At 37.4% G+C, this 27510-nt stretch overlaps 1 protein-coding gene across 1 annotated transcript; it reads right to left on the reverse strand.

Moving 5' to 3' along the window:
* Positions 1-9629: 9629 nt before the first annotated feature.
* LOC145771618 (sodium-dependent phosphate transport protein 2B-like) lies at positions 9630-21994 on the reverse strand. The gene is made up of 11 exons (XM_082583333.1): positions 21909-21994; positions 21667-21741; positions 20798-20851; positions 16711-16854; positions 15541-15687; positions 14815-14926; positions 14203-14368; positions 13279-13383; positions 12530-12644; positions 11616-11819; positions 9630-11396 (listed from the first exon to the last, which is right to left on the reverse strand). Exons 2-11 carry the CDS (start codon positions 21686-21688, stop codon positions 10696-10698), a joined length of 1770 nt encoding a protein of 589 aa, XP_082439459.1. The 5' UTR covers positions 21689-21741; positions 21909-21994; the 3' UTR covers positions 9630-10695.
* Positions 21995-27510: the final 5516 nt, after the last annotated feature.

Consider the following 27510-nt stretch of genomic DNA (forward strand, 5'->3'; position numbering starts at 1 on the left):
TCAGTGTCCGCTTTTCAGACGTATGTTTTCATTAATTATTTATTTTTTTCTATCAGAAAATTATATATTCAAGTTCTTCTAGGTCAGTGGTTCCCAACCTGGGGTTCGCGGACCCCTTGGGGGTCCGTGAGAAAGAATTTGGGGGTCCGTGATTACCTTGATGAATTTTGGACTATATGCAATTATGCATGCACTTGATGAATTTTGTTCTAAGTTATATGCACGGATGGAGCACCAGCTATGCTCTGGAACAAATCCGGATTTGCTGCTTTAGTAAATAACGAAGCTCTTCGTGTGGTTTTTACCCATTGCTTCTTGCACAGGTACGCCTTCGCAGAAAAAACTTTACCAGCAAGTCTCAAAGAAATTCTAACGAATTGCGTGAAAGTCGTTAATTTCATCAAAAGCTGAGCTCTAAACCATCGTACATTTAAAGCGCTCTGTCAAGAAGTAGGGTCAGACTACAAAGTACTTTTGTATCATTCTGATGTACGTTGGTTATCTAGAGGAGAAGTTTTGAAACGACTGCAGCAGCTAAAAATGAACCATATCATATGTCAACTCTTTTGAATGCAAAAGAAAGTCCCCTCTCAAAACTGTTTGAGAGTAAAAGTTGTCTATACGGCATGGCCTACTTAGCCGATATTTTCGGTCATATTTTGGTATTAACAATGTTAATCGTGGAATTCAAGGACCATGTGTGACAATAATTGATGCAGCTGAAAAACTGAAAGCGTTTTTAGCCAAGTTGCCGGTTTGGAAACGCATATTGGAAGCAGGTAATTACGCTAACTTTCCAATGTTAGAAGATCTTATCTTGATGGATGAAACTCAAAGAGAATGTAGGCCTACTCTTTTGATCTCTATGAGAGAAAAATTTTGCGCACACTTTGAAACCCTGCAAATCTCATTTCAACGTTATATTAATTTAGAACACCTGCCGAACGAAGTTGAAACATGGATTCTAAATCCTTTTCTTTTTGACTTGAACAACATTAGCGATGACGATCTCAGTAAAGATGACCTAATTGATTTGAGATCAAAAGAGTTATTACGCATTGAATTTCATTCAAAAACCGTGGAAGAATTTTGGTGCTCACAACTGCAAACCTACCCATTCTTGGCAAAGAAAGCGATTATTGTTTTGTTACCATTCATAACCACATACCTTTGCGAGGCAGGATTCTCAGCTCTTGTTGCAATAAAACCTAAACATCGAAATCGCCTGGACGTTGAAGATGACACGCGTGTTGCATTGTCAAAAACTCAACCACAGTTCAGTCGTTTAGTTCAGGAAAACAAACAACAGCCCTCTCATTAAATTGGCTTACGTTAAAAATGTTTCGGCATGGCACTTTGGGTCACCTTAATATTCAAATAGCCTACTGCTGACATTTCTTGAACAATTCATTCATTTTCTTATTTGAGCAACTGTTTGACCTGATATTTGCCGCAAGAGTCGTAGCGGCAATGCAATATGACACAGTAGCCTACAGTAGTTGAGTAGCATAATTATTACAATAGTCAATAGTATGTTAATTGAGTTTCAGGCAAAATTTAGGTAGGGGTCCGCAGAATTAATAATTTGTCTAAAGGGGTCCGTGGCAACAAAAAGGTTGGGAACCACTGTTCTAGGTTCTAGCTCTGATTAATTCCGATCATTTGTTTGAATTTAAGTGTCATAAATCGAGCTATTTCTATTTTATTAATTTGACTTTGTGGCCAGCGTTGTAGCCTAGTATAGAATGACTGGTTCGGTTTTTTTTGGTTTGGTTTTTAAGTCTTTATCCTCGGACTGACAAAGCCTTGATTGGTTATTCCTGGTAGTTTCGCATAGCCTACTTCGGCTACTTGTGGACTGTAGAGGCTCTTGACGCAGGGCCGGTTACCGAGATTGGCAGAGTGAAGTTTTCCGATTGTTGAAGTGTTGTTCAGGGGCGCCGAAACGATTTTTGACTGGGGGGGGGGCAGAATTACGAAAAAAGGGCACTTTTGTGGCGGAAAGGCTAATTTTTTTTTAAGTTTTAGGATAAAATATAGCGATAATGTTCATCTGTCAGCCTCATTATCAAGTCATGATATAGGTGTCCTCACTGTCTTGTCCGCCGTCCGGTATACAAAAAACAATGGCACGGAAGGGCATCATGCTATGTTACAATGATGTAACTGTAACCTACTGTGATACTTTGTGTCGTGAATACTATTTTGAGGCAAAATGAAAGATTATAATTAGGCTAAAATCGAATAGCAGAAATTGTTATATGGCAAAATATGCAGTAGCTTAGCCTATATGACCTCAAAAGGGCACCATTGCCCCTCCTGCCCCCCGTTTCCGCCGCCCTTGGTGTTGTTGCCGGGGAATTATTCCATTCACTAGGTGCCGCTGAATGGAAAGCAGTCCAGAAATGTGTTGCTCAAGCGCACACCCCGAGAGTCGAACTGTGGGCAGGATAACGACACCCCTGGGTGTTATAGTGACAAAGGGTGATCAGGACACGGGTCCTTCGTTCAATCCCGGAGTTCAATCGTCGACTTTTATTCAGATAACGCAAGGATACAGCAAGGACTGGACTGGTAATAAAGGAAGCACAAACGACCATAGCCGTGCCGTAGGAGAGTAAAACGTTTTGGAGGGCAAACAAAATTTGCCAAAATTCCTCTGGGCTTCAGCCTTTAGTCTAATGATAAATCCATCACTGCTTGTCTACCAGTAACCTCGAACAAAATTTGACCTAGGTATTGAAATCAAAACGTCAGGTTTCATCCTTCACGTTAACACAGCTATGTTTTACAAAAATTTCTGAATGTTTCAGTTAATAATGGAAAGCAGATACTCGTAGGCTATAACTTAGGGAGGCTATATTCTAACTTTCATTCTAAATATCATATCTGGTGATACGGAGGCTAACTTAGGCTATATAATAACAAAATACTTAAACCTGCATATTGCTTTTTGTATGAAAATGATGTTAAATAACACAATGTTACTACATAATGCACCTTTCTTTGAGCAAAACAAATTTGGCCCACCTGGAAAAGCTTAAACAACTTGCAATAGAGAATGGTTGCTGCAAAAGTGATTTTAGTTAAGTTACGATTAAAGGAAGCAACAATACAGCCAGGGCCTCTGAGAGAAACTTTCACTAGGGGTACGAAGAGTCATTCCGGGCCCCCTCTCACTCCGGGCCCCCTTTGTCTTGGGCAAAACGCGTGATGCTTGCTTAGGCATATTGCACACCATACAACATTTTACTGCAGAATTGGACATCTGTGCGCAACAACAGTGTCAGGCTGCAATAAAACTATTATTTAGTGTTTTGCGTTGTGCATATCATGTGATCTGTCCCTCGCCAATTTGTGTATCCTGCAGTGGCGGCTCGTGCCATGGGGCTGCAGGGCTGCAGCCCCCCCTGAAAGAAAGAGAAAAAAGGGAAGATATGTTTTCCTCTGTGTTTGTCCGACCCGATTACTTTTTTCACTTATGGATTGCGGATTGAAAATTAAAATATTTAAAAATTTGTTTGGAAACATGGCTTTGGGACAACATTCTTTGCAGCCCCAGATTTTGGATTTCAAGTGCTCTGATTGGCTAAAAAATATCCTTGAAGCTCCACCTCTTTTGGTATTTTACAGAATACATAACAGCAATTTTTGAATCTGTTGGGGCTGCATGGAAAACAGCCCCCCCCCCCTAACCGAATAATTCTACAGACTTTTTAAAGTTAAGTTTTGTTTCGCAGAGTAGCGATGAGACATGACTGTAAATGTGATAGCTGTAGGATTAGGGTATTCAACAGGTTATAGGATGTACCGGTACTAGGGCAAGAAAACAACAGTGCTAGGACAAGAAACAATAGTGCTAGGACAAGAAACAATAACTTACACTGGATCTCGAACCTCAATCGTCTTAGGCTACTGTGTGACTGTGATGTGCAGTCTGACCATAAAAAGAGCTCAACACCTGCTCTCCTGGGCCACATCGAAACCTGCTTTTGCCTGAGGATGGGTTTCTTTTATGTCCGGTTTTCTTTATCCATCCTATTATTGTTATTACAAAGTGGCTATTTTTACACACTTGTTGCCATAGTTACAATCAGGTGTTGCCAGAGTTAGGATTAAAGTTAGGTAGGGTTAATTAAGGTAAGGGTTAGAGTTAGGAATAAGGTTAGGGTTTTGATCTTTGCCCAGTTTTGATCTTTGCATGTGACTCCATGCTGCTGAGGGTTGGTATAGTATTTTCTAGGGCAAGGAACGATAATTGTTTCCACTCAGTGATCCGTCAGGAGTGATAGATAGTTAAGTTAGGTGCTTCACTAGTGTCTGCCCTCTAGGTCTAGTACCGGTATGCTGCAGAAGTGCATCTACATGAATGATTTATCTTCTGAATTAAACGGTCTTTCTGTTGGCTGCTGCATTGGCAACTCCTGTCTTCAATCATTTAATGTATGCTGAAGGCTTGTGTTGTTTTGCATCAAGTGTTAAGGGACTCCAGAAACTCATCAATGTTTGTCAAATGTATGTAGTTTCTCATGACATTATATTTAATTGCAACAAAACTGTTGGTGTTTTATATAAAGCCTAGATGTTGAAATTTGGCTATAATCCGATCATATATAATACGGTATTTAAATAAAAATCGTATCTGCTTTGAGACCCTTGAAATATATTGGAGTAATAATTAACGCTTCTACCTGATGATAAAGACATGAAACGACAATTACGGTCATTGTATTGTTCTGAAAACATGTTAAAAGCAAGGTTTTCCAAACGTTTGATTGCTGTTAAAAATGTGTTGTTTCGTTCCTATTGTATGCCTTTATATGCCTGTCAACTATGGTGTAACTATCTTCTATCCAGTAGTAATCGCTTACGTGTTGGATACAATAATTGTTACAGAATGTTGTTTAATCTGCAGAGACGATGCAGCATCACCTCTGCATTCGTTGATAACAATATCACCATTTTTCAAGCTTTCATTTGTAAAAAATTATATCAGCTTGTAACCCGCTGTAACTTGTCTTCCAACCAATGGATATATGAACTAATGCGAACAGACTGTTACACTCAATCTTTGTATTTGGTACATTACGACTCAGCTCTTCGGAGTTGAGTATCTGCTTTGTTTCTACTTTCATCTTGAGTCTGATGCAAATAAATAAAAAAAAAATATCATATATATATGGATACTCTTATTTTGACTCTGAATCTACCTTCATTTAAAAAAATTGACAATGATTTCATTTGTCTTAACAGGTTTATGCTATAATAATTTACACTTTAATTGGAACATTTTGCAATTTATATACAATGGATAATTCTGTAATGTCATTGAAAAAAATTAGGTTTTCCCAGTTGTCTCTGCAAGAAAAACTTAGCATCAAAGCACAAGGAAGACCCACTCCAAACCTTGACATTTCCCAATCATCCACCAGTAGAGGTAACCCTTATGCAAGGAAGTTTAACAGAAATGTGTATGATGATCATGACTGGCTGTGTGGCTGCAACAGTGAAAATGCTTTCTTTTGCTTTCCCTGTTTACTGTTTGGTGGAGATCAAGAACATTCCTGGACCAAAGTAGGTGTGAAAGACCTGAAACATCTCAGTAGAAAGACAGAGAAGCATAGTAGATCAACTTTCCACATGAACAATACTTTGAGTCTTTCAGTGCTTGGCAGAGTTAATATTGCTACACTTATAGATTCTGGATATCAACTCTCCATTACTAAACATAATGAAGAAGTAACGAAGAACAGAACAGTATTGTCAAAGATTATAGATTGTATAAAATTTTGTGGCAGATTTGAATTGCCATTAAGGGGACATGATGAAAGTCAAGGCTCAAAAAATCCTGGTGTGTTCATGGGGTTAATTGATTTTGCTTCCAATCTTGACTCACGCTTCCAAAATCATTTTAATTCTGCAAAGGTATTCAAAGGTACATCCAAAACTATTCAAAATGAGCTTTTGGAAACGATTCGTGAGCTTTGCAAAAGCAAAATTAAAGAAGAAATATCACAGTCTGAATTTGTAGCAATCATGTGTGATGAAACTACTGACATCTCAGAGAAGACACAGATGGTGATTGTACTACGGTATGAAAGTCATGGGAAGCCTGTTGAAAGATTTTGGGTTTTTTTTAATCCTGCTAACCAGACAGCAGAAGCTCTGTCTTCAATCCTATTTCAGGAACTTAAAGTTTTGCTTGGGAGCAATACATCCAAACTTGTAGCACAAACTTATGATGGTGCTGCTGCTATGAGTGGTGCAAGAAATGGTGTGCAATCAAGAATCAAGCAAGTATATAGCAATGCACACTTTGTCCATTGTTATGCACACCAGCTAAACTTGGTTATACAAAAAGCCACTTCGCAGAATACCAGTGTCAGAGTCTTTTTTAACAGTCTTTCGGGAATCCCAAGTTTTTTCTCCAAATCTCCTCAAAGAATGGCTGCTTTGGACCAAGTTGCTCAAAGGCGTATTCCTCGCCCATCAGCAACACGATGGAATTTTAAAAGCAGGACGGTGAATGCTGTATCGGAGGTAAAAGACGCACTTATAGAATGCTGCTCAACTTTGGAACAAAGCAACTCTTCGGTGACTGGCTTTGCTGCTGCTGGTATAAAACGAATGCTCATAGATCCAAAATTTGTGTTTTGGTTAGATTTCTTTTCGAAAATCATGCCTCATGTTGACATACTGTTTGCTCAGCTGCAGTCTGTGGAGCTTGAGTCATTCAAAGTGCAGTGCTCTCTGGATAATTTTCTGTCAGCAATACAAAGAATAAGGGAAGGCATTGCTGCAGACAATGAGTCACCTTCACCCACACGGAGAATGCCTGAATCCCAAATCATTGATGCTAAAGAAGTATGTGATGTTGTCTTAATGCAGTGTCAAGAAAGGTTCAAGTTCACCAATCATCTTGAAGCAAGCACTTTATTTAATTTGAAAAATGCTTCACAATATGCAAGACAGTTTCCAGAAAAAGCTTTAGAAAAATGTTGTGAAGCATACCCTATGTTAATCAAAGACAAGCTCAAACCGGAGCTGTCTGTTCTCTATTCTAGAAATGACATGCATTCAGTGAGTGGACTTGTGCAGCTGCTTTCGTTGCTAAACCTGGAAGGAATGCAATCAACTTTTTCTGAAGTAATAAAGCTAGCTAAAATTCTACTTACCACTCCAATGTCAACAGCAGAACCAGAACGTTGCTTTTCATCACTGAAAAGGATTAAAACCTTTTCCCGCAGCACCATGTGTACTGAAAGACTTTCTGCATTAGCCATGGTGTCAATAGAAAATCGCTTAATAACTGAAACCAAAGATTTCAACGAGAGGGTAATTGACCATTTTGCCATGGCAAAAAGTCGCCGAATGGAGTTCATCTATAAATAAAGGTCCGCTGTCCTTTATACGTGATGCTCAGTAATGTGTAGCAAAGAGTAAATGTGGCACCTATGGCTTGAGCGAGATCAATGGTTATAATTACAATATGTGTGTGTGTATTTGTTTGTTTTTGTAATGTTAGGTTCAGTCGTGTTCTCATTGCTTTAAGAATTGGCGCTCCAATTGTTTCTGGAATGAGGAGGCGACTGATTCTTAACTAATTCATCTACTTGTTTTAAAGTGTCAGGTTTGGTGGCCGTGCTTAACTATATTTATCGATGCATATACCGCAATATTAGATCCTTTCATGCACGTCTTAAACCATTAAGGTTTTGCCACCTTTTCCTTTTGTTGGTTTTGTTACTGTATTTCTTTTTTACAATATCATTTCTTTTGCATTCTGTCAAAGAAAAATAATTTGAATTGAACTGAATTATACTTGCCATCCAGTGGGCATTTATACTTGTGATAGAATTGAGATTTTGTCTTTGTCCTTCTGTATTGTGATACATGCAGGGTTGCTAGCTGGCTTCAGCTGGCAAAAGATAATTTTTGTAGGAAAGAATAAAAAATGTTAACTTCCAAGCATTTTTAGTTCTGGAGCAATGGGTGCATACATGCAGGGTGCTCCAAAAAAGATGTAGCTACGGTTATACTACATGTATACTGCAATATACTGTGTGTGTGCGAAGATTATGTACTTTGTAATGAGATCGTTTTTAACTGCAAAAAGTCGTTTGCGTATTTTCTAACTAATCACTTAAAGTTAAATTTAAATCCAATTTCACGGCTCAACGGAAGTCAAATCAAATCTGTAGATAGCGTCAGATACTTGGGTGTATTTCTTGACACGGCAATGTGTGATGACAAGGATATAAACCGACAAGTACGATCACTATACTGTTTTACCAATAAATTAAAATTTTACAAGAGCTCCAGTGAAGTTAAAAATGTTCTCTTCCGTTCATATTGTACCCCAATGTATGCATGTCACCATGGGAAAATTATCACCAACGTGAATTAATCGCTTGCGTGTTGCATTCAATAATGCATTTAGAATTATTCACCATTTGCCCAAACATTATAGCGTAGGCTACGTGAACATCAAGTCTTGTGTAACATTGTATGTCATATAACATTTGATGCATTACAACGGAAAAGGGCCTTTTTTTTGTTGGGTAATGTGAATCATCGTCAAACTCTATTGTTGATTCCCTGATAAGGTATGACTGCTATCGTAACTCAAACTACCTCCTTCATTATAATACCACTATGTAGGCTATGCCGTTACCTAGCCTTGATGGCTGCTATGGCACAGCAGTGATATCAACATTCATCGATTGATAAAGTTTAAATTTCTTTTTATAGTTGGGTGTTTGAACAGATTAAGTATGATATTTCATTTTGAATATTGATTTTTGTTTCGCATGTTTAATTTGTGTGATATGGATCGCATGATCTGAAATGGACGATTGATTAATAAATTTATTGCTTACTTCAGCGTCATTCCTGTGAATGTACTTCTGTTTGTCTTTTGTTTCTGTGTATTTTTTTTGTGTGGATCGTATGTGGACAATCGTGTCCGATGCCGGCGATCGACAATAAATATTTGCAGACAACAAACTGAGCGAACTATTGAGAAAACGACGAAGTGCATAGAACATAGTTTGATTTGTATTTAGCACTGATTTTGAATATAAAAATTTGAAATATTAGTATTTTTCAAGCTCTACAGCAGCATTTTTGACTGTTATTCCACTCCCAAATTTCTTTTGAAAATGCTCTCAAAATGCACCAAATTAAATGTAATTGTAAAAAATTTTCTGGGGGAGGCCCCCCAGACCCCCCGCCGTGGGTGTCGCCTTCGGCGACACGCCCGCAAGGTTCGCCTGATATCGCCCTCCAACAATTCTTGGATATGCTGCCTTGCAGCCCCCCCAATTCAGGAGGCCACCAGCCGCCACTGGTATCCTGCATTGAATTCGTGTGTCAGTTGTTGGTGCTGTTGAGAGATGTCGCTTGTAGGCTACATCTTTAATATAAAATTTTCAAATTCATTTATTTATTTCTCTTAGATGTAGCCTATAATTATCCTGATGAGGACACTATGCGGTGTTAAACGTTGGATTTGGTAGTTTTTTTTCTTTTTTTGTGTGTTTAATAAAAAATGTTAAATCCATATTAACGTTACTGAGGCTATGTATAGCTATGTATCTGGAACAACAAGTCAAGCTCTCTACCAAGGCTCAAACATAACATCTTGTTAAAACATAATCAAATTAATCATCTGACGAATAACCTTTCTTCATTAACTTTTACATTCACCAAATGCCTAGCAGAAGTAAACGAAGTCACTTTTTTTACTCCGGCTGTGCTCCTGCTCCGAAAGTATTCACTCCGGCTTCTGCTCCGAAATTCATTTTGAAGTGAAATAAGCGTGAAACTACCTTTTACAAATAGTTTTTTTTTTTTTTAATAAAACCTGGTTTTTCTCAAACCTGCTTTTGCTACACTATGCCTCTCCCCCCCCCCATGGACAGGAGAATAACCAACTTTAATGATTTAATTTAGAATGCTTTTAACAAAACATTTTTGCACGTAAAGCATTTAATCACCACTTTGGGCCCCTAATTTGCGCGCAATGCATTCAATTACATTACCGGGCCCTTTTTCTACATTACGGGCCCTCCCCAGGACTAAAGAATAACAACTTTTATGCTTGAATTCAGTCGTTTAGAATGAAACTACAAAATCACAATTTCGGGCCCCCAACAATCACAATCCTGGGCCCTCAAGGATACGCCGTACCCACCTCTCATAGGCCGTGAATACAGCAAGAGTTGAGTCATTCTTATGCCTGGCGTATACATCAGAATTTCTCTGTCATAGCCTTTTGGGTATTTCAATATAAACACGTCATTCATTTTTTTTTCGTGTTTTTACAAAATATAACAGCAAATCAGTCGCCTTTAACATTGATTTAACGTCTGCAGACGTAAAAGACGACTGATTTGCTATCTGGGTTAACTAGTAATCAAAAACAAAAAATGGTTTGTTGATGACGAGCAATGTAAAAATAGGCCAAATGCGGAGGCGGAGCAAAATATACAGCAGGGATTCTGTACATTTTTATAGCCAACAAACAATAAAATCAAGCGTTTCATTGCGATGACCATTCCCAATTGAACAACGTTGCGACTACAAAAAAGGAGACGGATTTCTAGCTAACCGTGACGACTATTTGCAACGATTTGTTAAAATGGATTGTGCATTTTAAGCAATATTGAAGTGCAAATGGGGACAAGAAATTGATCAGACTGCAGATACATCGTTACTGTTTTCAAACGCTTTGTTATCTCTGCCTTTTACGTCGATGCTGGGGAAGCCATCTTCAGTCTGTTTGCAACATTTGCAACCTCCAAAGATTTTCATAATGACTCGGTCATAAGGAGCAAGCGAACGGAAGCAAAGAGGGAGAAACTTCCAGTTTTGCAGCATGTTTGGAAGTTGTTTTAGGCACTTCGCCTGCATTACTTTTACTACAACAACAAACAGGAGCAATATTCCGACAACTATCAGGATGCCTCCCAGCACCCAAATCGGTTGAATCAAACTTAAACCAAACAAGATAGCTGGGATAATGAAAAAAACAAAAATAAGGTACACAATAGCAAACCATCGGTACTTGGCTGTGGTATTTCCTAAAAATTTGGCTCCTTTAAGTGGAATACGTCGCATGAAAGGAATGGGATACCATATCACTATTCCACTGATGTTAAAAAAGAAATGGCAAAAAGCAATCTGCAGAGTGTCAGAGAGCCTGTCAGGATCAGCTGTGAGAGCAGCCAAGAGACTTGTAGTCGTTGTACCAATGTTGGAACCAAGTGTAAGAGGATACATCCGCTTAAGGCTGATCACTCCGATCCCAACCAGAGGAGTCATCGTGGAGGTGAACACTGAGCTACTTTGGACGACAAACGTCAAACCAGCACCAACGATGATGGCGAGATAACCTGAACAAAACATTTTATTTGAGCATAGTTAACGAGTGTTCAACAGAAAACAATTGAAAATATTTTATGTACAAACTTTTAGTGTTGCCTCGTTTCGTTATGAAAAAAAAATCTTAGGCTACTGAAACATTTTATTTCCACAAGGCCTACTGCATGTTTTTTTTTTTTCTTTAAAGGAAGCAATTAAGTCCCTTTTCAAGTAACATTGAGTAAAATTACCTGTTAACCATGCAAACGGATAAGGAAAATTTGCATTGATGACTTTTTTTATCACTTTTGAGACACTTCCTTTGAGCAAAGAGTTTAGAACTTTCACCAGCGTCAAAAGACAAGCGCACAGAACTATCAGGGAAAGGACCAGCAAAATAGCACCAACACCTTCATCTGGTATCACAGAATTTGCGAATACTCCTTTTCGTACACCTAAAAGATTGTAAATTTAAGAGACTTGCACCAGCAGCTAAAGCCTTATACGAAAATCACAAAAAAAGGTTCCTTTAAGACACAATAAAAAAATCTTCACGAAAAAATTTCTCATTATAGTCTGGAAAAAAATAATGTAAACAGAAAACAATTCAGTTGAGTTTTATTTCTGATCATCCTGGCCAACTGAATACATAAGCTACTACAACGATACTTATCGACAAGAAAAAGAAAGAAACTACAAAAACAAACGCTAAGACGTGCTGCAGAGTCCAAGTAATAAAAATTGACACAGTCGTCAGATCTCTAACAAGCTTTTTGTCATGGAGTACAGTATGCCAATTTTCTGGCTAAGAACAAAAAGTAATTAAGAATAGAAGAACTGAAAACACGCCGCATGAAACTCAACTCAGCCAATTCATAACAGCCAAATTGCCTGTCTGAAACTACTCACATGAATCTACTACAGTAGGCTATTGACAGTTTGAAATTTGGCTGATAGTTTTGTATAGGGCAACTTGATTTCAATAAACAAAGACCTTTTCTAAAATGCAGTAGGCTATAAGTCCTATAAAATCTTAAGCACCATCAACATTAAGCAAAAAAGGAGAGTACCGTACTTTTTTATGAACAATCCAAACAGAAAGGTATTCCTGTGCTTTTTAACCATGTGAACTATCACGTTAAATTGACTGTAGGTAAAAACTCACAGACATCAATTTCGTTTACAACAGTGAAGGTTGCCATAGTTTGCGTTGTGTTTGACGACAGCGATGCGTTGTACGATAGATCCACTTCGGTTTTGTTCTCAAGGTGACAAGACATCTATAGGAAAATTTACGATCGCCATTTATTACATTTAATCAACTTTGTAAAGCAAGAAATCAGTTAAAATAGAGTTACAGCAAAATTAAACTGCAACGAATGTTTGTCTTCAACAAATACTATGGCTATAAGAGCAACTGTGGACTGTCAAATGTCAACAGGATAAGTTGATGCCCATGCTAGGGCGTAAATACAGCGGGAGTTTTTTGTGGAAGCGGTGAGATTTTAAGCAGACCATGGCACTAAAGGCGATATAGATTACCGTATTGTTACGTTCACAAATATAAAATTATAGCAATACACCTACCTAGAGTAAATCGGCTTATACTAGTAGTAGTAGCCCAGTTTTAATCCAGTTACCGAGGAATTGTATAGGATTATACAGATATTGGCACGAACATAGGGCATAATCCGCTTATTCATAAAAAAAAGATTTTCAACGAACGAGCTTTGTGAAGTAAGTGACAACTTTACAGTAAAGAAGATATTTTGTTTAACCGATTGAGTTTGAATTTACGTTTTAGTGTTTATTACATATGAACCCTTTCCGTATTCGAAAAAGTAGGTAGCATTAGCATCTTGTTGATGACATAACTAGGCTAATGCAGCGGTTAGAATTTTCAACCCGATTTACCTTCAGAATGCTCGTTGAATCAGATAAGTTCTTTCCTTGTGCAACATCTCGAATGACATTTTTATTCACTTCCACAATCTTCTTTGTTAGAGGATTAGTGATTACCTGTTAATTAGATGCAATACCCTACGTTATAAGTGGTAGAATAATGAAAATAAAAAGGCAGAAGTAGCGAGTTTCTCTTTTGAATATTATTTATCTTGTTTAATTTTACAAAAAATATTTCAATTTTTCAAAATCTTTGAAGCAACTCGTATAGTGACGTGTAGCCAGTAGCCTACAATGATGACATACTAATTGCACCACGTTGAATTGTTACGGTAATTGCATTGATAAAATCAGGAATTGACACTTCAGCTTCTGACGAGAGGTTTGCACATTCCAGACTTGGACAATGGTGTAATTTTAGTTCTTTTGCTTGAATAATTAGAAGATAAGTGCTGGTAATGATAAACTCGAATATATCTAATTTGTGGCAAGCCGGTGGCCTTTAACTATATTCTAGTTCTCAACAACTGTCTGTTTTATCCAAACCACTAATTTTTCAACAGCATTGGTGACATGGCGCCAACAGCTTTATTAAAAAAACTAACGTTTTTTTTTTTGTGAAACTTAACAATAATGCAGTCTGTTGACTATTTGCTTGCCAAGAGCTGAGCTGACAAAGTTTCTCAAGTTGGCATCATGGTTATGATGTGACTATTATATTTCTCAGATTAACTTTTAATGATTTATTCGCAAAAGCAGACGAAAATGCGTCAATTTTTGTTAGATTTACGTTAATTAACATAACCTTAGAGCCAAATGAAATAGGCTTGATTGAAATTCTCGTCTATTTAATCTCAATATTCACCAAGTAAATTGTAACCGTTAGAACACATACAGTAGCTGAGTAGCTGCAACTTTACGTTATCGTCAACTTACTTTTAGTATATCTGGAGGATCGATCTGATTCGTGTAGTTTTCTAACATTTTATCGATAATTTCTTTGGTCAATTTTTCCAAATAACCACTTGCGACCTCTAGAGGTAACAAGATCAAAACAGAGAGCAGGTTGAAAATATCGTGCACAGTCGCTCCGGCGAAAGATCTATGAAAAAATAAAACCAAAGCTGAAGACAGAAACATTAGCATACGATGATACTTTCCACAAATCCGTTTTGCAGCGGTTGGTATTTCCCGAAATAGTTTCGTGCTGGTTTTATCAAAAGTGAACTTTTGCGAGATTACAGACAATAAGCCTGCACTTTGCAAATGTCTAAGGCTCTAAGCGATACCGAAGCAAATTTTCACGAAAGAGTATTTTCACCAGATAGCTCATCAGTATAATTCAATGGCCTGCAATTTGATGTTTAACCCATTCACCTAACTCACGTTTAAAATAATTTCAATCATAAAAATTTCGATATTAGGCTCACTTTCCCACACAAAACTAAAATCATGTAAAGTTTGAATTAAGCTTTGCAAGCTTTCAAAATTCAAATGCATGGCAAATAGCTCAGCGAGATTAGTCAAGTTCACTAGACCTTTACTGACCTTCGAAACTGCTTCACGTCCATCGATTGCATCAGTGACACTATTGTGTTGGTGACAGAGGTTCCAATATTTGCTCCCATGATAATAGGAATTGCATTATGAACTTTAATAACTGAAATAAGAAAGTACTTTGATTAATCACGTAACTTGTATTGCTATAACTTTCCTTGTTTAAATAAAGGAAATAATTACAACAAAATTGTGAAAAAAGCCGCCAGGTCTACAATAGTCTCTGTGATTCGTCTCCACTTTTTCCCGGAAAGTGTAATCTAATTCTAATGTAACATTCTCTTTGTTTCGTGGATGGTGCTGAAATATATCAGTTCATGAGTAACTGGTACGGAAGGGTTCCTTGACTCAACTAATGGAAACACTATTAAGATGGTGTACAGACTTTGTACGCAGAAATTAGTTGAGATTATTTGTTTTGCAATTTAAGTGGTGTATGATAGTTAAGAATGGCCCTATTCGGATCCGCCAATTCAAAGATATCCCGATTCGGAGATGGCCTTTTTTAGGAGACAACCGATTTGGTCCGGACACGCTGTCAAACGACGCTTCATAATTAAAATTGGGTGCTACGATTGTCCGTTTAGACACAAAAGTTCTCTAAAATCCTTACTAAGCAATGCAGTAGCAAAGTTCCAATGATAAGTTCCAGTAATCGACAAACAATCAAGCGAATTACAACAAGTAACAGTTTTAGAATCATCAGAACACACTTACTATCAGCTGCAACCATGGTGGTTACTATGGACGTAGATGTCGAAGAACTTTGCACTAAAACAGTGACAAGAACTCCGATGATAAGGCCAGCAATAGGATTTGATAGGACGGATTCTTGGCCAAATATTGTTCCAGCTGTTTTTCCGGCTACAAAGTAAAAACCATTCACCGATAATGCTTCTTTCTGATTCTCCTTACATTTGTGGTTTGATCTAGTTCAGAGGTGACGAGCCTGCGGCCGGAAATCATACTCATATGAAAGCAAACGCTTCGAAAATTAAACTGTCTTCATTATCAGTGCAAGTACAATTGCCCTACCGTTTTTGCTCAAGTTGATTTTGTTTTTATTTTTTATTGTTGTATGTTTCGATTCTGCGTAAGATAATTTCAACTGTGTGGGTTTTATTACTTTCATCTGCCGTTTGTTACTTTTCATGAATAGTATCTTGAGTCGCTTCTAAAAGATTTCATAGTAGGTTACGATCAAAAAAGTTGTGTGGCCCGAAAACTCATGTGTAATTGACAAAGTGGCCCGCGACCGCAAAAAGGTTCATCACCCCTAATCTAGTTGTTAGAGAGCTGGTGACCGAAGTAAACTGTTTTAATTCTAAGCAATTCAATGTAGTCATTGCTGTACGTTTAGAAGGTTAGTCAATTTCTTATTACTGTACTACTGTAGTATTGGTAACTCGATTTAAAGCTGAAAACCATGCTAAAAACATACATTGCAGAAAGTTTGCAAAGTTTCTTCTTAAACGTATGCTAACTAAACAAATATAACAATACCTTGCATTCCAAAAAGCATTCTCAGCTCTAAAAAATGTACATGTATCTTCAATCAATAGTTTTTTTCAAAATATTTTTTTTTATTATTGATTAGTGATTAGGCTACCTATGAAGCATTATGCCGCCTGATTTGTTACCTACAGTTTGCAAACGTTAACAGATTGCTGCTAATACTCTGAATCTCTGACATATGTTCTACAAATTTCTTTTTTTTACTTTTTCAGAGTGCTGAGATCCATTATTTCGTGTAGGAACGACAGTGGCAGAATAGGAAACGTAATTTTCAGGAACTGTTAGTCAAACTGGTAACAACAGTCTGCAAGGTATGCAAAAAAGGTGAAAAATCAAGACATAGTTTTTTATTCCATGCTTATTTTAACTCACCCAAAATTTGGAAGGCAGACCCCATGACGCTTAGAGAGCATACAAACAAATACAGGCATCCTAAGACCAGAACAATCTTCAAAATCGAGATTAAGACAAATTTGATTCGTTTCTTAGTGCCCATATCCTTCCATTTGGTGTATTCTAAAAACACAACGATATGTAATAATAATAGGCAATATTAACAATAATGATGATCATTATGATAATAAACATTCGATATGGATTCTTTTATGTTTGTTAAGATTTATTTCACCAAAACTTCAGAGAATAAACCTTTGGGTACCGTAAGCAAATCTGAAGTGTTTGTGCTTGGCTTTGTGCACTACAGTGTAAAGCGGTTTCAGTTAACTATTTGTTGACAAAAGCCATCGTGTTCCGACACGTTTGCCATTATATGAAATATATTCCGGATATAAGCCTAGGGGCAAACCAAAAAACACAAACAACTTTCGGACATTCAAACCACACTGGATGTTTTTTTGCGATGGAGTCATAGACAACACTGCAACACAAAATCAATGATTTAACAATCACTTTTGCAGTATCGAAAATGACGTTTTGGTGCCGTTCTGATATAAGTTTTAGCGTCAAATCTTGCGAAAAACCGACGTGGAATTGATTTCATGATACTTCTTCTGTGAAAAGATGTTTTATTCTGCTGCTTTCATTGGTGAATTACTTTTAGAACAATTTCAAAAGATCAGCAGTATTAATCACGAGTCTCGACAATATAATTAAAAAGCACCACGTCTGCGCCATAGGTGTTCTAATTTTCTGCTCAATTAGATTTGATTGAGGCACTGATACTTCCAAGATGAAAGGAGAAGTAAACCTATGTCTTTGATTTGTTAATCTTCGATGTTGTTTGGTATAGATTTATTGCTCATTTTGGGTTCTCCAAGCGTTTTAAAACTGACGAAAACTTTGTCTCATTCTTTTTTGTTTTATAATTATAAATTAATGTAGTTGTGAAGAAAGGGGCGTTCTTCCCGGCTATCAGCACAAGGCTGAGCGCTCACTAGTACAGCGAGCAGTTGCGATTCGCTAACCCTCATGGGCGAAACACGGTGTCTATCGCTGTCAATTCTTGCTACAAATCGGCTGCCGGGAAACATAATTAATATAGTTATTAGTTTGTTTTTGAATCTAAGTGAGGTCAAACGAGTTTACACTAAAAAAAACTTTCCAATATTTTAATAGTATTGCGTTTAGACGAACAAGGTTTAGGTCGGAACAGGTTTTCACTGGATTCAGTTGTTTACTTTTATTGGCGACAAAAATGATTGCAAGCTTAATTTAAACTACAGGGTTTTGGCAAAAGCAACCCTAATTCAAGTCAAAATGAACACTTATTAAGATAAAAAGCAAAAATTATCTTCAAAAAGCTGCCAATTGACGGGAGTATTACGTCATCCTTCTAAGCCATAAGGTCACAATGTCACATTCCTTCGATCACGTGTTGTCCATGTGGCCGACCACGACCTTGTCAGATGACCACGAACCGGTGAACAATGTGAGTCATCGACGCGTTCGAAAAGATAAATTGAAAAAGAAGCAGTGGACGTGGACGGTCAAGAATAATTTGAACATCAAATGTTATAAAAGTGTCAAAATTAAATTATGAAAATGTTGCAAGAGCTCAGGTTCGTGAACAATGGCGCATTTGTATGTTTTCTTCCTTTCGTAGTTTTCTTTTTTGCTTATTCGTATGAGAGTGGCAGCTGACTTCGTTGATCCTGTGGCCTTCTCTGTCATCGTAGTACCAGCAGCACATTCAATGTGTTTGTGTATATCTATATCTTAATAAATTGAACATACTGTTGATACTACAAAAAGTGCTCAATACCAAGCAAAAAAGCCAAGCAAAGCAAATTACATCAAATATGGTTATTACTTTTTAAAACCTCTACAGCTTGTTTCACCCTAAAAAGAGGATCATCAGAAGGTCCTTATTCAAATATTCAAAATGGTTCTATTTAAATAAGGATCTTTTGATGACCCCTCTTTCCACTCTTCAAATTTCCACTTTCAAATTGTGATATAAAGTGCAATGCATCCATGTATTTGCTGCTTTTAATAGAAATAGACTTCATAGGCTAAACAATAAATGCTATTAACACTAAAAAAAAGTGCTCAATGCCAAGCAAAAAAGCCAAGCAGAGCAAATTATTGGAACTGTCAGAAATGTTGCAAGAAATGTCGTCATCGCAACAAATTTAAACTCAATCACTTTAAAATAATATCAATTTTATTTCTACAGGCACCTTCTCTGTGACGTCATAAATGTTGTTATTTAGATTAGTTTATTTTTTAATAGACGTCTTATTTGAGGATATTGCGGCATCCGCTGGTGGCAGCACTTTAATAATTCTGATGGTTCCTTTTTGACCTTCTGATGATCCTCAGTAATTGGGTAAAACAGACTGCAGAGGTTATAAGAAAATAGTAACTGAATTTGACTATATGGGCTAAATAAAAAAAAAATTCGCTTTTAAAAGGGAAACCTTAATTTAAATAATACCGATTGATTCGTTGGTTTTCATCAAGTCTTAATAAAAAGTTGATCATACTATTACTTTGCACTTGTTTTCTATTAGATAAATAGAAAAACGGTTGGTTAACCATCGGTTGTATGAAAGAATTTTTGTTCACTTCTCCTTTTTATTAGGTTAGTGATGACGTAAGGACTCTTTAGAGTTTTGCAAAATCACACAGTTATTCTTTTGTTCAAATTTTGCCTTTTTTTTACATATTTTGCTAATGCCTGATGTAAAAATTCCAAATGTTTGATTTTTTTTTAAAGCGAACACAGTTGTTTGTATATCAGGCGTCGCTCATGCTTTAGGCCACAAGTAATCGTCACTAATGTCGTTGGTTGTTGCTGAAGATCACGAGCTTGAACTTGAGCAGGAAACCATAAAAAGTCTGTTCGTTTCTCATCCAAGCGCATCTGTATGAGCAAAAAACAGCTTTGGCGCGTTGGGGGTGACGTCAGTATGACGTGCCACTTTATGCTGCATTTGAGCGTGACGGTTTAGGCAACGCCCCCTTTTATAATGCGTAAAAATGTGACCTTGCTGAGTAGCATTCTATTTTGCAACTATTGCACAGGTAGACACACCGAAAGCATGTCACGATAAGCGGAAAGATCAGTGGATGCATCTGTGATGGTCAGAAATAAAAAAAACAACTGAATTGATCTTTCATTTTTGAAAATAAAACAATCTTGTGTGTCCTAGAATCAAATGAAGAGGACATGGCCAAAGTTAGCCTGGTTAATAACAATGCTTAAGCATCCTTAAAGTGACCTATCAGTATACATTCGGATTTCGTAGGCTTAGCAATAAAATACACACAGATTTTGTACATATGAGCCTATGTAACGTGAATTTCAATGTGTCGTGTGGAGCAACCGTAACCTTTTCAGCACTAACAAGGTCATTAATGTTGTCCTAGCCTATAGCTGGGACTTTTGTCAAAAAATCGTGTGCAAGTGTTTGTTGGCACTGCCCATAGTTTAGACATAAAACTTTTCAATTAAAATCTCGTCACTTCCGGTCACGGTGCATGATGTCACAAAAAGTGACGTCATCGACCTCTTTCCATTCATTGACGTCATGCACGCAGTTGCATTGCATGAGCACAATCGAAATTCTTTGAACTGTTTTTTCATCGCTTTTCTAATGACAAAACAACCAAACTAAGTTACATTTTTTCTAGAGCAAGTTGGCAGACTGCAATAATTCTAAACTCTGATATATAGTTTTATCTGAGACCTCAGTTAATGAAATCATGGAGCAAATTGAGTATCCGAGTATCCGACTGGTTGGATCTCTCCTCCCCACCACTTATTGAGTCTAGTTAGTGCTCTCACTCACCAATCCAGGGCTGATCGTAAACTAAAAGATTCTAATTTTTAACTTCATTTCAGGTAACCCGTCCAATAGTTTTTATTCTTTTTTGAGCGATCATTTTTATATTTAATTTAAATTTTAAAATTATATTAAATCTTTATTCCTTCATTATATTTATTTACATTTATTTGTTTATCAAATTGAATAAGTTGTACCTTGCAAAAACTCACCTTCTTGGTCATTGGTGATTCCCCAAGGATCTTCAGATGAAGATTCGGAACTTACTATAAAAAAAAATGAAATTTAATTTCTACAAAAAATGTTGAGTTTTGAAAAATTGATAATTTTTTAAATAAATCACTTCAAAATAAATACCAACTTTTAGAGTAGTTACTATTGTAGGCTACATTCGGTTTGAGAACAATTGAAGTAAAGCTGTCAAGTATTGTTCTTCTAATAACCTATAGCCTAGAAATAAGTGATTTTTGTACTTGAGAAGGCAATATTATTGCATAGTGCAATACAACATAAGTACTCTCCAAAAATATTTTATCGTTTAATCTTAATGTGAAACTGATTGCGAATGCAATAATGTTCATAGATAGATGAATTGATGGCATATCAAGGAATGTTAGCAACTTTTAAATACTCCAAAGACTTGATAATTCATCAGGAAAACACTAAATTTTGTTTATAAGAAATTTTGATACCAATTTAGCAAAAGTTGCTTTTTACATCGTAAGATGTTGAAACAATCTAAAAAGGGTAACTTTTCCTGGCTGGGTAGGCCTAAGTGACAAAGACCAGTCTGCTTTAAGTGGCATGTCAGGAAAATGGTTTTAAAACTATGCGAGGTATAGCCTAGCAAGTAGAGTTTGTTCTTTTTACGTTGATTCAATGTCTTCAAAACTTATTTGTGAGGTGAAAAACAGACGTTCGTCAGATATCAAAATAATTTAAATGCGCGAATGCCTTGGTACAAAGTCACTTTTTTTGAAAAGCTATGTGGTTTTCTGCAGTACAATAATAACACTTTGTTGCAAAAAAGTATCATCTTACATGTTTTAATTTTTATCTTTATTAACAAATTTTTAATTACCTGAGTTTCTTTTTCTGGTCATTCTTGCAAAAACCTTCTACTTTGTAGACGAAAGAATATTTTAACACACAACAACTGAAAATTAAAATATACAGTTTCAGACGATTTATAAAGATTTGAACTGCATTTATGTTTAAACCTTTCTATTAGACTACTTAGCTGATGAATCCGACAACAATTCAAGTTTTACATGCCAAAAACAACGTTTCACTTCTGTACAATGTAAAATAGACGCCTCTTACCAGCGAAGGTGCTTTCACATTTTGAATTTAAATTGTCTGTTACAAGAAACAGATATTAAATTAACACATTGAAAGAGTACTTTGTTCGCAAATAGTACTCTAAGTGCCCAGAAGCGATGCATTTTATAGGAAATTAGAATCCGCTGCTCTTGTTTTTTTGTCTTTTTTTTCTCTAGCATAGCGTCTAAGGCGGCATGGGCAACGCGTGGTGTGCGCATGGAAAAAATTTGACAAAATTTTTTAGCTTACATTCGTTTTCTAAAGAACGTATTTTTGAAAGCAAAGTTTCGCATTTTGCACAGTGCAGTGGTTTCCAAAGTAGGTCCAAAAGCTTCTTGTCATGGTCACATTGACTTTGATTTGAAAAGTTTTGAAGTTCTACAAAAACTTTTTAAAAGAAAGAATGTAAAAAAGTAAATGTCGGCAACTCATGCAAGTGTACTGTGTATAATGTAACACGTATCCCAAGCAAAAATGTGCCAGTTAAACAAATCTAAAATAAAAATACTCTTTTACTCTACTCTTGTAGGGTTAGGGAAAATCACTGTAGCGTGTGACCGCCCAACTTAACAAGAATCGTATAACTTGTTTTACACATGTTGAAAAGGTGACAAAGGCCTGGTGTTTTTTTATTTTTTTTGTAGTTATACTGTAACCAGTGATGAAGCTAAGATTATTGAGTCCAATCAAACCAACCCAATCGGAATTTTTTAAAAGCAAGCTCAAGTCTGGTGCTGGAGTGTTCAGGCTTTTTCTTGGGTTTGGTGGCAGTCGGGGTCGTTGGGAAAATATAACTTGTGCTCGACACCAACTAGTTATTAGAAGTCTTAGCCTTCAAAACTGCAAAATGTATGGCACCGATCTCTAAAAGAACAAGATCCTGGAATTAATACAAACGCATTACAGTAATGGAAAGCAAAAAGTAAGGTTACCTCTAAAAAGGCACGGCCCTAGATACATTTCGGGCCCAAAAATCATCCCCGACTTCTTGTCAACGCTGGTGGTGCGCCAATTAATTCATGGTTGTAAAGCCTGATCAGAAGGTCTGGCTTGAGCTTGCTTTTAAAAAATTCCGAGTGGGTTGGTTTGATTCGGCTCAATAGCCTTAGCCAGGGGCGCCGGAACGGTTTTTGACTGGGAGAGCAAAATCATGAAAAAAGGGCACTTTTGTTGCTGAAAGGCCAATCTTTTTTTAAAGTTTAAAGATAAGATATAGCAATAATGCTCATCCATCAGCTCATTATCGAGTAAAGATACAAGTGTCCGGTATACAAAGATCAATGGCACGGAAGGGCATCATGCTATGTTATAATTATGTAGGCTAACCTACTGTGATATAGAATTTTGTGTCGTGAATGTTATTTTGAGGCAGAAATAAAAGATTATAATTAGGCTAAAAGCGAATAGCTGAAATTGTTATATCGTATTGCAAACTGTGCAGTAGCTTCATCACGAGTTATATAACTACAAAACACGAAACGAAAACAAACTCTGCTGCCCACTGTGACCATGCAACCAACGGTTTTAATGTAGTTTAGGGCATTGGCTGGAAAAGATAATAATTTGCAGCAAAGACCGCGGTTGACGAAAAATGTGGTTAGAATAGTTGTACTGTAGTACGGATGAAAGCCAGAAGCTGAAATAGCTCGGTATTACCTTCATTTTTTCTATGGTTGGTTTTCAATCATTATTCTCGGACTGACAAAGCCTTTGATAGCTTATTCTTAGAAATTTCTCTTACTTATAGATAGAGGCTTTGAATCACCAAAGCAAGCCAGATTATCGAGATTGACAGAGTTAAGTTTCCGATAGCTGTTAAAGTGTTGTTGCCGAGGGAATCATTCCATTCACTAGGTGCCGCTGGATGGAGAGCAGTCCTGAAATACGTTGCTCAAGCGTAACCTCCCGAGAGTCGAACCAGCGCCACTTGATCTTGAATCGGCGCTTAACCACTGAGCTAACAGGGCGATTTGCTACCAATGTGGAAGTCTAATCATTGACGTTTATAATCCATCGGGTCATTGAGTTCATACTATTGGATCGAAATGAGGTTGGGTTAGCATTTTCAAGAACGAGACCTCCGCGTCTGCGCACGAGCGTTGGATTATGTAGCTTAACCACGCACGAATGGGGATCGGCATCCTCCTTTCCGTGATAGAATGGCACTGACAAGCAAACTGCAGGACATATTAGCGGAATAATTGTGAATGCTGAAACGAAGATTCACATTTGATATGCTGAGTGTATTCTGCACAAACCTGTCAGCCTATAGGATGTTTTGTTAGGCTATCAAAGGTCAAAACATTAGTTTAGATGAAGTCAACTAGAAATCGATCGTGTTTAATGGTTCACACTTTAACAGGTTGCCAACATAATAATAATAATATTAATCGTGTTTTTATTTGCGCCCATTGCGATAACATACAGTACACTGCGATCACAGATGCGGTACAACAGACGACAGGAAGCAGCGAAGAGACATATAGTCTTCGAGTCAGCTGCTCCCCTTATTTTGGCTTGCCATTAAGTGTCTTTGCCGAGACACAGTCGCATGCTCTGAAGCGGTGTCGAACCCACGTCCTTTCGAACGTCGCGCAGACGTTCTCACCACTCGGCTACGCAGCTGACAGACTAATTTATTAATTTCAATAAAAGGGCACTGTTATTTTTTAAATCCCTACACATAACGAATGGACTGTAACGATGTTTTGTTCCGTGAATTTTTAAATGACTGAATATATTTTGTTATCTTTTTAAAGTTCTCTTTTGCAAAGAGTTTATTGGGACATATTACATTACATTTTTAGAATTAGCCGCTGGCCATAACAAAAAGCAGCGCGGGCCGGAGTTTGGACGTCTATGTTTTAAACTAAAATTAAAATTAGAGCCCTGAAAGTGATGTCTCAACATTTTATCTCGGATAGTCGGATTATATATAATTGTTTATATAACTGCAGACAGGACCCCACTGTTTCGACCTTAAAGTCTCCTCAGTGCAGTAAATCGTTCACTGGACATGTACGCCTTATTCAGTGGCGTAGCTAGGGAATGTGCCGCCCGGGGCGGATTCAGATTTTGCCGCCCCTTCAAGAAAAAGCATGTGAAAATGAAATTTTTTTAATTGACTAAAAGTGGAATTATTGTATGTTTTGAACCAGTAGCGTAGCCAGGAATTTTGAAAGGGGGGGGGGGTTTAAGGGCCGGCGGGCGAAGCCCGACGGCGTCTTCGCCAAAGACGACACCTAGCGGCGGGGGGTCTGGGGGGCCTCCCGCAGAAAATTGTGAAAAATTACTTTGGATTTGGTGCATTCTGAGAGCATTTTCAACAAAAATGTGGGTATAAATCCTCTAGTATAAATATTCCTGTAAAATGGTGCTGTCCGGTGGCATAGCAAAAGGATAAGATCATGTTTTCTTGGGAATTTTTCGGTAACTTAATAAAGCTAAGTCTCTATGTTTTCTTGATGCTAATTCCTGGCTGAGATATCTGAATGTTTGGTATTGGCAAAACTCGCTCTTTTAATGGAGTTTCGTTTAAAATTAGGCAAGCTTTGTTTTAGAGACATAGAGACTGAAAGCATCATTCTCAATATCGTGACGTCACATGCGTGCCAAAGGGGGGTTGTAACCCCCAAACCCCTCTTCCCTCTTGGCTACGCCACTGTTTTAAACGTTGCCATTCTGCTTTTATTTTCCGTGTACTTTTGTATTATCAACATAAAAAAACGTCCTGTCCCAAAGTGCCGCCCCCCAGATGTGCCGCCCGGGGCGGTCCGCCTCCCCCCCTAGCTACGCCACTGGCCTTATTACTATATAACTAATGCAGAGTGGGGATTTTTCCATTTCTGGTAGCCTGCGCAGGGAACCATATTTTAATTTTCAAACCTTAGTGTTTAGTTAACTTTCATAATCAAAATCTGTAGAAATAAGCGTTTTTCAGAATTCAATTGACTGGTAAAAGAGGTGGTCGTTTGTCTGTGGCATGAATTACTGGTGCGGCATTGACGAGTGATGAGCAAGACACCGTCGCGTCCATTAGGGGAACTATGCAGTCGCTTATAGAACGCAGCCTTCAAGGGGGCGCAGAACTTTCTTTTTTTTGCAGTTTTGTAACTTTTTTAAATTATTTTATTTTTTGAATGAAGATGTCTGTGTTTCGAAAGATGTCGCACATGCTGTACGCCTATAGGCTACTTTCGGAGATAGAAAATAAGAAAATTGCACTGATGCTTTAAAACCATTGAGATAGGCCAGAGGTCGGCAAACTGTGGCCCGCGGGCCAAATGCGGCCCGCGGACAAACTTTTTGCGGCCCTCGAACGATCTTACTTTTAGTGCATAAACTAAAGTTTCATCATTATCGATCAATTCAATTCCAATTTTGCTCAGTTTCCCAATTTTGGCCTTTGTAAACCTTCCAACCCTGATAAGTACATATCACTTATCGTTTCCACAAAAAAACTAACTTTGAATCTCGATTTTGCGATTTGAAAAATCAAAAAAAAACAGATTCGATTTATTTGCCTTTCTATTTTCAATGGATGTCAATACTGTTCCACATGAGATGCAAATGGAAATAATTGAACTTCAATCATCCAACATATTGAAGGCCAAATACGATTCAGTTCCAATTGCCAACATTTATAAAGAATATGTCCAGAAATCCACCTATCCTCACCTGTATGACAATGCAAAACGTGTAATGTGCATGTTTGGAAGCACATATTGCTGTGAGCAGCTTTTTTGAAAAATGATTTACGCAAAGAATAAACTTCGCACTCGCCTGTCAGATCGTCATTTGAATGACGTATTGCAAATATCATCAACAAAGTTGCCAGTTGATTTAAACACCTTGGCCATGACACAGAAACAACATCATCCTTCACATTGATAAATGATAAGTAAATAAAAACAATGCATTGCGTTTTAATACGTGTTTGATAATAAATATGAAACGGCAACAAACACGTCTCATTGTGCAATAGACACAGGAATATAGGAGTTGCAGGTGCGCCATGATTTTAAGAATAATGTGGCGATTGTTTATAGGTTGAAATTTATGCGGCCCGCACGTTACCGGAAGTTTGTAGATTTGGCCCAGTAGTACAGAAAGTTTACCGACCCCTGAGATAGGCCTACTGCAAAATTTCTAATAACTCAGATGATATTTACAATTTAAAAAAGCCGTCAGAAGAGACTTAAAATTGTTGCAATGTTTGCAAATCACTGCAGCAATCAAGCTGAGATACCAACCGCAGTCAGTTGAGCTATGAACTAACAGCAATAGTTACAAAATGTTAAATATCTATGACACCTGAAGATGTGCTGTCTTTTCAGTGCAACAAAATATTTTAGACAATAGCTATACCAAATGATTCTTGTTTTGAGAATTCTGCAGATACTTCCAATATCGTGGCACGCGCCAAGCGAAGATTTTTTTAAGCGGAAACTTAGCAAAGACGTGTGAACGCTCCACAATGGCTCAGGATAAGCTTGATAGCTTACTGTAGTTACGATGGAAGTGTGGAAATAAGAGGTTGTAGACCCAGTACCACTTGTACTTTCAATGCAGCCAGAGTTCAAAGAACTTGTTGACGACTTTG

This window comes from Aplidium turbinatum, chromosome 6 (assembly GCF_918807975.1).
Source record: "Aplidium turbinatum chromosome 6, kaAplTurb1.1, whole genome shotgun sequence".
NCBI lineage: Eukaryota > Metazoa > Chordata > Ascidiacea > Aplousobranchia > Polyclinidae > Aplidium > Aplidium turbinatum.